At 34.1% G+C, this 12,084-nt stretch overlaps 1 protein-coding gene across 8 annotated transcripts in view; it reads right to left on the minus strand.

Annotated features, from left to right (window-relative positions):
• The window catches only part of smash (smallish), a 151,893-nt gene that overhangs the window by 11,525 nt on the left and 128,284 nt on the right, over nucleotides 1-12,084 (minus strand). For 6 of the 8 annotated variants that reach the window (XM_085190363.1, XM_085190362.1, XM_085190358.1 and 3 more), the window contains 2 exons: nucleotides 3,014-3,146; nucleotides 1,152-2,783 (listed from right to left, as the gene is read on the minus strand). In XM_085190363.1, the coding sequence (XP_085046489.1) occupies nucleotides 1,152-2,783; nucleotides 3,014-3,146 (1,765 nt within the window). The remainder of the gene's footprint in view (nucleotides 1-1,151; nucleotides 2,784-3,013; nucleotides 3,147-12,084) is intronic. The other 2 variants (XM_085190365.1, XM_085190364.1) reach the window with 1 other exon arrangement.

The following is a 12,084-nucleotide window of genomic DNA, read 5'->3' on the forward strand; positions in this document are numbered from 1 at the left end:
AGATTATATTTAACATTAAAATGAGCACTATAAATGACCTATGCCTTACTCTATCATTACTTTACTGAAAGGTAATCACGAGATAAGGGCCAGTTTGCATATGATACGACTCTCTTGAGATAACATTGTTTTTATCATTTAATACAGCGTTTACATTCTTGTCTATTCGAATAATAGCTATCTTAACGAGAATATTATAATAGATTACATAAATAAAACCCATATATAACAGTTTAACATATATTTCGATAATGAATATACAAATATCACGTACAGATATACTAAGAAAAATAATTGGGGTCTACATAGCTACTTACAAACCCTGTTTTAAATCTAGGCACTACAAAATTTCTTGTTCCTGATTTTTTATGAATTTAGCACACAATTTTAGACACAATGGAATCTATTTAATAATAAATGAGTACTGTTACGTGACCTATTAGTGTTTACGTGGGGTTTTGTGATGATTTACAATGGATTTTTGCAATACGAATATCGTTATAATAAATTCTGAAATAACGGAACTGAAAGTACGAACGATTCTTTGCCGTTATTTCAAAAAATAGTCCTATTTCAAAAATACCTTAAACGTATATTAGGTTAATAAAAAGGATTTTAGCTTACGAGGTGCTGGAAGACCGTCTTATCGGTTTGAAAGAGATCAAAAAAGTTCTAGAAAATTAACCTCATAACTGAAATTCTCATCTATCTTGCAAAGCAATATATGAGGATTTGTATGAGAGAATATGGTATTTTATACCTTAATTTTAGTTAGACCTTTCGTCATCACCTTTACTGCTCGTTGTTACTGTTGTTACTTTATTATTTATGAATAAAATAGTCTTTCGTCTATTACTATTAGGTTCTACGCGTTTAGTTCGTTTTTGCCAGAAGGGATTAGAATCTTGTGGGTTACTTACCAGTGTATCGTCATCGGGGCTGGGGAGTGAACTGTGATCAGATGACACATGATCAACATGGGGTGAATCGTTTACATTCTTGACCTCTGAGGTCACAACGAGTTCAGTAGTTACATTATCTATACAATGAGATAGCTCATTATCGTTGGATGGTTTTATGTTAGTTTTTAGCGGTTTAATGGAATTCTTAGGTGAAATGTTAGTAGTGGTAGTAATATTAGAGACAGTTACCATTGGCATGCTCTTGTTAGAAGAATCGTTATATATTTCGTTAGTATTAGAGCTAGTCCCTGCACCAGTGCTTAGATTGTTGCAAATTTCATTCAAGTTTAGTTGAATAGTCATTTTCCCTTCGAACACGACCGTGTCACCTTCAGACGTAGAGAGGTTTTCAGTGAGACTTACACTGGAGTCTTGATTTTCCAGGCTCTTTAACGTGTCTTCGTCGTCTTTGTCCATTTGTATTTCAGTAACATCATCAGTTACACTTAATTCTTCAGGTTGGGAAACTGCTTGAATATAATTGCTGGCGCTGTCACTGTCCGCTTTACTAAAATCATCAACTTCTTGTATATCTTCTTGTGTATCATTTTTTATTTCAGAGTGCATAGCAACAGGCTCAAGTATTTTCGGTATTGTCATAGCACAATCCTCGTTCGAAGACTCGTATTCGGAAACTTCAGCCATAGGTTCTCCAATAGGAGAAGCTACTTGAGTCAAATCAGCGATGTCATCAGCCGGCGCACAAGAATCTCTGGCAGTATGAATACCACTATCTTCAGTTTCAATATCACTTGGAACAGTATTGTTTTGCATATCAGCGCAGTCAAAGTCCTCAAGACTTTGAACCCTTTCAAAAGAGTTTGGAGAAGATTGGCTGTTAATATCCAAGCTGTCAAGGGAACGGCAGAAACTCTGCATTTGATTTTCAATACCCGATAGAGTTAATTTTAAAGAACTGTCAGACATTTCATTTTGTTCACTTTGTTCAATTTCGTCCTTAATTTTATGATTATTGATGATTTCATCATCGATAGCAATTTTTGGTATTTCCCTATTTTTTGCTGCATCCAAGCAAGATAGACGCTCTTTGAGGCTCATAGACAAGTCTTTAACCATTGTCCTGCTTGATTTAACTTCCTCTTCTGAAGTTTGTGACTTGAGACTCGATAAACGATCTTTTAGCGATAAAGCATTGCTCAAATCTCCATTCGATAATCGTTTTGATTTGTCTGCATCGTTGATGGCTGATTTATGTTTTTCAAGAGATGAAAGACGATCTTTTAATGGCCTCATTTCAACTGGTAGTTTGGCCAAGTCACTCGAAGATTTTTGCAGCTGCATTTCTTCGTTAAACTTTTCTAAGTTCGACAGTCTCTCTTTAATCGACTTTTTATTGGCAATTTCGGGTAATTTAGACTTATTTAATTGAAGTTCCTGTGAATTTTCTCTTTCAAACTGTTCCCTTCGTTTGTGAATATCCACTTTGGGTAAATCTTTTTTATTATTATTTTTTAGGTCATTTGCCCTCTCTTGCTGGAATGAGGAAACTTTTTCTTCAATTTTGTTACTGACTGATGTCCTTATTCTGTTCACGTCACCATCTGATTTTTCCGGTGACTTGTTTTTTATGTTGTTATTTACGACAGTTTTAACAATGTTACTGTTAGTTTGAGAAATGATTCGTGACTTGTATCCTTCTATGGCGCCCTCATATGTGTACTCCTCGGGTTCCGGAGAACTGATTGTCGTGGTCGTGCATGTGTCGTATTCATTGGCACTGGAACCGAGCTTGCGATTATTATCGCAATTAGAAATATTATCCATATCTGAATGGTTTTTATCGAGGTCCATACCATCGCTCTGAAATCAAATAAATGTAGTTAAAACTTACCTTGAGATATAATTGTAGTTAAATATAGTGCTCAAAAGTTTTCTGTTATATTTTGTAAACTTTTATTTGTAGTTATAGACTTCTTGATATACATATTTGTAAGTATTAAGAATTATGTATCATATATTTCTGACAGATATCTTATTTAGCATTCGACTTTTATTATGAATTATAATTTTATATAGAAAATATTACTCACGGCCAAGCTGTGCGTGTCACAGTCCTCACTGAGGCTACTTTTGGTACTTGAGGTACCGATTCCCAAATCACTCAGGTCGTGGCCATCGTCTTCTGTGTACAAAGCTAGTGGATTTCGCCTTCTACGTCCAGCTCTGAAACAAATGAAAATATTATTAATTAACTAAAAATAAAGAAATGTTGCTTATTTCAAACACAACATTTCTTTTACTTCACTCGGAAATTAAATCATTTCATACAATAGTAGTTAAGTAAGTATGTAATGTGTGTTTACTTTTTAGAATCTCCTTTAAAGGTATAAATGGTATCAATAAAAGCGAATTAAATCCACATGTCGTATAAACAACGGTTTCACACATAAAATTCACAAGGATTTACAATGATTATTCTGTTTGGTTTTTACTATATTGTTAAAGCCCATAGTCGGTGTTGGAACAAAGAAATGTACGTAACGATTTCCTAGTCTATCAGACCGAGATTTCCTTTAGGGGCTCGGCCGGCCATTGCATTATTGATAGATAGCTAACGGAGATTGTTACTAAATTTCATTTCATTTTATGGACAGCGTTCCTGGTTTATTCCAGAGTATTTTTTATTAGATTTATTCCTATTTATAACATTTGTGCAGGATGTAACGGTAGATGTGTGGAATTACTTCGTTTATTATTAATATATTTAAAGAGAATAAGACTGTTAGATGTTTAATTGAAGAATTCTGTTTTTTAATTGCATTTAAAAACTTTGAAGTAAATAGTTTTACTCGTATTTCGCCGAAGAAAATATTGAACAACTATAAATATTTAACGCGGAAGGTCACACATTACTCACTTCTATGTTTGTCTTTTAGTCACCAGCTCGACTATAAGTAGGTACAGAACCAGATAATACTTGCTTTTGCAATCGATGCGGAATTTTTAAAAACGGATGTTTGGGCAACTACGATAAAATAAGCGGTATTAAAATAAGCTGATGTGACGTGCGTTTTCAATATAATCTGACAATTAAAGTTATGAAAAAAAAAATCTTTTATAATTAAGAATAGTAAAATAAAATCTTATATGCATTAATTTAGGTACTTTACTGATGATCGATGACGATGATGATGATGATAGTGTATGTCACCCCGTACTCTCTACTTACCCTGAGGTAAGTAAATAAATAAATACATAGCAAAAAATAAATAAATAAAAAGAAATAATGTAACAGTCTCAAAGTTACGTTCGCAGCGATAAGGCTTTCCTTCCTCAAACGAGTGGACGCGGAATGCAAACATTTGAATATTATGTTTTTAAATTTACGCTTTCAAGCATAGTTTCTCATTTTTTTAACAGTTCATTAACTTCTTAAAGCAACGTGTACACTTGTTTTGAATATATTTAGTCAACATTGTTTTGTATGAGATTATTAATGATTCGTGGCGCAGTCAAACAACGTCTGATGGTAAACACGTCAGTTGTGGGTTCTATTCCCACTCGGGTTAATACATAAAATATTTTTTTCAATTCCTCGCTGTGAAAATAGAGTAAGCATGTCGTTGATTTTCGCCAATCAGCTTGCGACATCTAAAAAACTACCGGAAAGTGAAAAACGGACAATATGTTCTTCTGCCTATTCTGCTAGAAAAAGGACACAGGGTGACGCTAAAATGTTTCCTAACTTTATTCGCCATTGCCAATCACTTTATTAAATAGGTAGAAAACCCAACAAAAAATACAAATAGGTATTCATGTTTATACGATTCGAACTCACAACCACCACAATTCACCCACGTGTTATGCAAATTTTACTTTCTTTAATAATAATTCTCTCAATGCGACCACAGCTTTACATATTTATATAAGCGTTTAAAGAAACCAGCCGAACGGGTATTTTCAAGGCGAATGTCAATCTATTGGACACTTTCCGGTAATAAATCTGGTAACGTATCAAATTACATCAATTAACTTTTACGATTATTTTGTCATTTAAAACAATTTTCATATAATTTGTTTATTAATGTAAGCTACTACATTGGATTTCATATTTTTTAATAATTTTCTTTAGTAATGTAAAAACACTTTAATTTCAGCCTAATTCTGGAGATATGCATGTTGAACTCTACGTACTCTACTTCGTCTTGTAATTGGGGCGAGGAAATATTAGCAAGGTAGGCAGGGGGAACCTAGAAACCCAGTGTTAAGCCACTTGCGTTCAGCACAGCGGCCTCCACGAAGTATATAGCAAACATTCTCACAAAGTGGAGAAGTCAGTCAGTATCTACATCGTGACACGCGTGGCGGGTCATTACATGTACGTAATGTCGTAACAAACTATCGCTGACTGTTGATATATCGAACAAGTTCTGTTTTGCGATATGAAAGTTACCTTAGATCATTTAGATACAAGAAAAATTTATGGTAGGTACCCATAATTTAAACACGACAGGTTATGGGTTCGATTTCAGTCGAGTCAATGTTTTAGTTTTCTTTCTACACGCGATATCTCCAGAACTCGGCAGAAAGTACGTAACGAAGGTGTAAGACACTACATTCTACGCCTTACGCCTGAATTAAAAACTTAGCGTGACGAATGGCGGAATTTAAACCTGCGCTTTGTATTGCTTGCAGTTAGGGAGTTCAATGCTCATTTCAGTTTTGCCGCATATTTAACGAACGTGACGAGAAGCTTGCTCTAGTTTTTACGCGTACCTATTATGCAAATGTGATACTGGTATGGATATAAAAAATATATGTTTGGTTATAAAATATAATTTCCCTTACATATGAAAGAGAAAATAAAGGCAATTTGAATAATTTAGAAAATAATTTCAAATATTTTAATTAAAAGTATTTATTTTATGTATATTTTTTTATTTTAATATGGCAAAAAATATATAAAAATATCAAAACTAAGCCATTTTCTCACTGAGACGTGACGTCTAACTCTGTCGTTCGTTCGATTCGTTCGATCGTTCTGGGTTCGATTCTCACTGACGAGAATTAATTAGTCCCTCGCTCTGGTTAAAAAACAAAAAGCGGCATTGTGCTCCGCCTCTCAACACGCGACACCACGAAAATTAGGCGGAGCGTATCTTAACATCAGGTTCCCTCTGCCTACCCTGCCATATTCAGGGTACAGCGTGACGCTAAAGAAGTTTCCCACGACTTGGAAGTATCGGGCCGTAAAAGTGAAGTTAGAATGTGACACGACGTTAGGTCGAAGGTTGCGTTACGTTACCGCGTCACGTACTTCAAACACTAAATATCACGCGTTACATACGCAATGTGTTTACCTAAGTTAAATATAGACAATTAGTTGAGAAAAATATAAAGCATTGAGTCCGTTGTGGCGCAGTGGCTTCTCTAAGCTAGACAGTTGTAGGTTCAATGCCTACTAAGGAAATAAAATATATTATATTTAATATTTTCATTTCCTCGGTACCTTCCGGAAACGAGGGACAACGTTCCGCCACTCCACAAACAATGTCTCAAAATAAGTGAGTTAGGTAAAATGGGGAAGGAAACTGTCTTAATGAGAAACGGAGTCTCTTAACACCAGTTTCCCAGATTTTGTCCTACCTACTCTGTTGTATGCGGAGTAGTACGTATTGGTACAATAAATGGATACGATGCAACTGTTGCCAAAATTTGAAAGAAAAGAAAGTGAAAACATAAAAACACAAATAATACACAGACAAACATACACATTTATCTACATATACATACGTCAGCGTTCGTCGCCGACTTTCGCCGTCATACTTTTGGACATTTGAATAGAAAGCTTCGGTAGAATACGAACGCGATAATTCGTCGTTCGTATTATTTAATAAGGCGGGGCCTGATATATTTGACGTTTGGATTTATGGTGTTTTGGTATTTATGGTGGTTATGGTGATTTTTTTGTATTCCTAGGTGAAGTTCAAGCTCATTTGGCGAGGTAGGCATAGGGAACCTAGGGTTAAGATGTTGCGTGATTAGAACAATAAATCAACATCAAATCAATAATAATAATAAATTCCCCCAAACGGAACTCAACTCTGCACCCGTCGCGATAAGAAGAGAGACGAATCACTAAAACATTTTTTTAACTGTTATAATAGTAAAGCTAAAAAAAAATATAAACAACGTGTTAAAAATTATTCAATTTACATAAATAAAGTAGTTAATTAAAAACAAAGTAGTTATTAATTTCATGTATGTACGAATGTATGTTACGACAAAAGATTTGTATACATATATACGGAACCTAGAGTGTTTTACTTCGTTTCCTAATTTCCGCAGATTTTTTTGCAAGGCACCGCGTGTTGATTGGCGGAACTCAACGCCGCGCTTTACCAGATTGAAGAAATGAAAATATATATATTTCATTTCCTCGACTGGCTTAGGCCCACAACCTCTGCACCACGCCTGGCTTCTAACGAAACATTACATAATATAATATCGTTATTTACCAAAGAGCACGTAGGTCGTGGATTCAAATAGCATCGCGTGTTTTAAATTATATATGTAGTTATATTATGAAAAGGAAATGTCCCGCAAGTGAGTCTAGTACGGAACACATCTAAGATATTAAGGCTACGTCCACATCTATGATGATATAATGATGATGTGGTTTAAATGGGGTAAAATTGTTTTTAAATTGAATATTTTTCCGTTTGCAATTTTACTTCTTATACAAAACTGTTAAGAGAAATATTTTTCATTGTTTATATATTTTCTCCATTCTTATAAGGCATATAGAAAGAAGTCGTGGCGCAGAGGTACAAAAGAGCGACTGTATATTATACAGCTGTGAGTTCGATTCTCACTTGAGGAAATGAACTATTTAATATTTTCATTTCCTCGTTGCCCGAAGGAGGCAAGAGCGGCGTTCAGTTTACATGCAATGCCTCCAGACTTCAGCGGAAAGTGGGGTGTCTAGTGTGTTAACGGAAAAGGAGACTTAAAGAAGAAGAAACGGCCATATGTAATGAAACATTTACAAAACTCAATATAAAACAATCCACACGATCCCACACCAAATCAAAGCGTTACACCGCTCTACTCGTATAAGCGCAAATTACAAAATTCCCTGGGAATTTAGCGGACGTGAGAGCAATTTCTGGAATCGAACCCGGATCACGCCCAATGAATCACGAATCAATTTATTCCCAGACTAAATTAGTGTGGGACTGTAGGTTGGTCTATCTTAGTTGTGTATATAATGCATAAAACAGTCTCTTCAAAAAGAGAAGTAATACAATGCATTTTGTATTTTTTATTTATCGTAATAAACGAAGAAACATATAAAAGTAGAAGAAATTTTAAAAAGAGAGAGAAACAGTAGTAGGAGAGTTTAATTGAATGATTCAACCGAGTAAAAAGTGTGTAAATATGTAGTTCGTGGCGCAGGAGCACAAGTGTGTGATAAACGTCACTGATTGTGGGTTCTCTCTCCACTTGAGAATTTATAATTTCTTTTTATTTATATATTATTTTAATTTCTTCGTTCTGGTTTCAATGCCACGACAATGTAAAACGGAGAGTCTTCTTTAGGAAAGCTAAGCAAAAAATATGAGAACAAACCAAAATTCTTTTGCCAATTCCTTTAACAGAGTATTGTAAAAAATATTAAACAGCGAGTAAAAAATAAGGCGACAAAAAGTAGACAGTCTCATTGTCAGAATGAGGTCACGAACAATATTATTAAAATTTGAAACACGTTAAATAAGTTATTTCACCTTCATTTTAACTTAGCATATAGCCTAATTATATTTTTACTAACGTATATAGTAAGCTCTTGCTTTAATAATCAAGAAAGTGTGTACGATTAGTTTTAAAATTTTAAGTTTCTTATCTTTTTACTAATAACGCGGCGGTAAGCTCCGCCAGTTTGCACATAATCTCTAAAATATGAAAATGAAAGATACGTCGATCCTATACGAAAGCCCTATTTATTTCTCAGTTCACAAACTACATTACAAAAACACACTATTACATAACATATCCTATATAAAATACCAAAATTTTAATAAACTTCTTAAGAAATCATCACAAAAACCACATATATTAAAATTAACAGAGCATAAAATATTACAATTAATATAAAAAAATGAATGAATATCCACGTAGATCTCGCAATACGATAATCGCTATCGTTTTGTACTACTGTGGTACAAGTATATTACTGGTATCGAGGCCGTCGGGGCGCAGTGGTACGAGAATGTGACTGTAATCGCAACGGTTGCGGCTTTCTTTACCTAATCGGGGGAATGAATTATTTTATATTGTCAATTCGTCGCTCAAAAAGCAGCGTTGAGCTCTGAGATGTCATAATGGCAACGGAGTGTTCTACCATAGATGAACCTCCCTACTATGTGCGGGATAGAGCGTGAAGCTAAACAAAGAGAAGTACATACATATTTATATATATAAATGGGGGCGGAATTAATAATTATATGTTTACCTACATAAGAGGCATACCACGTATTACAAGCACACGAGAGCGCTAATTCGTGAATTTTTGCACGACCACAGCCAAGTACGCATTCTTTTATGAACATCGACATGGTTTGTGAGTGATTTATGTTTGTGTGTGCAAAAGGAATTATAGAGAACATTAGGTTCAAGTTACTTATACATAATTTTTTTATTTCTTCTTTTTTCTTATTATATAGTTTTATAGTTTAACGGGATACAGATCCCGCAAAAAACAGGTAAGGCAAATAGTACCTAGTGTTAAGGCACTCGTTTTCACGTTTTCCATCCAATTTTAAAGACATGGCATCCTGAGTGGCAGAACTCAACGCCGTGACGGCGTTCAGTTCCGCCACTCAATACGTAATGTCTCGTGGAGTATTGACTCTAACTCTACTACTCTGCCAGTCACAGCAAAACTGAAGCTAAAACGAATACTTAAAAAATTACTGCAATTTTTTATCGTTAATTTTAAAATACATAAACTTTAGATATAATGCAGTATGTTCGCTTATAACTTAAATCCCCTGCATAAAGCAAGTAGCGACACAAGCATTGTAGTACGGACAGCGTGTAATGTCGCAATTTGTCGGTGAGAATTTTTACCTCATTCCATTGTTAGTTTGTTCCAATGCTTGAGAACGCTATTAGCACTAACATTTGGTAATTTCAAGTAAAAATGAGTAATTCGTCGTTGACAGTTCACATGTTTAAATATTAGTTTTAAGCTTTATTCTGCATATAGCAAGGTAGGCAGAAAGCTAAACTCCAAACCCTCCGTTTTGCACTTGAGAGGAAAGTGGCAGAATTCAATGCCGGGGATTGAACCCACAATCATCACGTTAAAACATTTTAAAAATAAATTTATAAGGGACTATTAATAATTGTACGTTTTGACCTCTTATGAGTATGTAATATTTAGTATCAAAGAAATCAATTTAATTATCAATATTATACTTCCTTTGAAAACACCAGATCCAAATCGAATGGTCCACGAGCGACGGAAACAATGTTTTTGCAACAATAGTCTTGATTTATGAACCGAATGATAATGAATATTTATCGTTGCTTAGTCCTTATTTAAAATATATTTAGAGTTCAAAATTTCTTTTTGGATTTTTTTCATATTAAATGAATAAAAAAACTTGACAAGGACAGGTGGATAAAAAGTTAGTTGTAATATAGTCTAAGTAAATGGACACTACGAGTATAATTATCAAAATTTAAATTAGCCAGTTAGTTGTTCATACTTGACACACAGGTTGTGGGTTCGATTCCAATTCGAAGAAATGAAATATTTATATATTTTCATTTCCTCGCTCACGTGGCAAAGCGCGTAAATATATCGAGTAATCATCGGTTGTTAAGCCACATTTACAATTTTGAACTAAATAGGCCCTTAATCTCAATTTACAACAAGAACTAGATTTTTGTTATCTTTATTTATTTATAAAAGATAAAAATATAAACTATAAAATGCAAGGAAATATTAGAAATTGTCAAAATTTAAAACTTTTGCTACTAAACAGATACCTACTACATACTCAATTCGAATCGACAACTTCCGTTTTATATTTTCAATTAAACACTAAAGTAACATAATATATTTCAATGCTAACATATTATGAATAAAGCGAGCAATAATAATTTCTATACATGCACATATAAGCACCGCCATAGTAAAGTGACTGATAAGGAAAGTGGCTCCAAAGTAAAAAGTCGGGAATCTTCCCATCGTTTCCTGTATGGTGCTCTATCTGCCACCATGTAAGGTGCAGATAGAAAGCTAACTGTCAGATAAACTTATTTGGGAAAGTTATGTCCAGTGGTCATTTGAATCAAAAGTTAGTTAAACTAACCGTTTAATATGCGGGAGTGGTTCAGTGGGTTATCGTCTTTTTTTTAGGTAGATTTGTGTTTTATTGATATTGTAAATTCATGCTTCTGTATTCCGCATATAGCAGTGTAGACAGAGGAACATAGAGTTATGACACTTCATGCCTAAAGCCCTGTCTAATTTTCTAGATATGAGTCTCGTATGTCATGTTTGTTACCACTATAGCGAGGAAAAGAAAATATTTCATTCACCCAAGTGGGTATCGAACCTACAACCAACGTAACCGTTGAGATGCCGTGCCACAGTGTAACAACAGCGTCGAACGTTATTTTTGAATATTTTGAAAAAATATAAAGAAATAATTTAACAATGTCAAATAAAATGTTATACAAATGTTTGTACGTAAATAAGACTCCTTCGATAATTCATTAGTAATAATTTACTGTAATTTGGGATAAATCCAAAAATAAGAAAATAAATATCTACATAAATGCCCGTAAATAACATAGCACAAAAACATTGAATCTTAAGCCAAAGCTAAGATTTAATATACCTTGTTTAACTTTCTAAACTATTCTTTATGTATAAAGATTGTAATCCCAATAAGGTTTTCAGCGGAAGTAATAGACACACCTTCCGCTTCCGGGAAAAAGGGAAGTATGGAAATGTTAAGAATTTGTTTATTTATGCAGCTTTGTAAAAGAGTATGTAGAGTTTCGTAATCGTGACAATGATTTTGAGTCAGCGCGTATCAATAGTGTATTACTATTTTGTTCAAGTGTTCAGTTTTTGTCTATTTTT

This window comes from Heliconius melpomene, chromosome 9 (assembly GCF_056956725.1).
Source record: "Heliconius melpomene rosina isolate 202511_hmr_F chromosome 9, ASM5695672v1, whole genome shotgun sequence".
NCBI lineage: Eukaryota > Metazoa > Arthropoda > Insecta > Lepidoptera > Nymphalidae > Heliconius > Heliconius melpomene.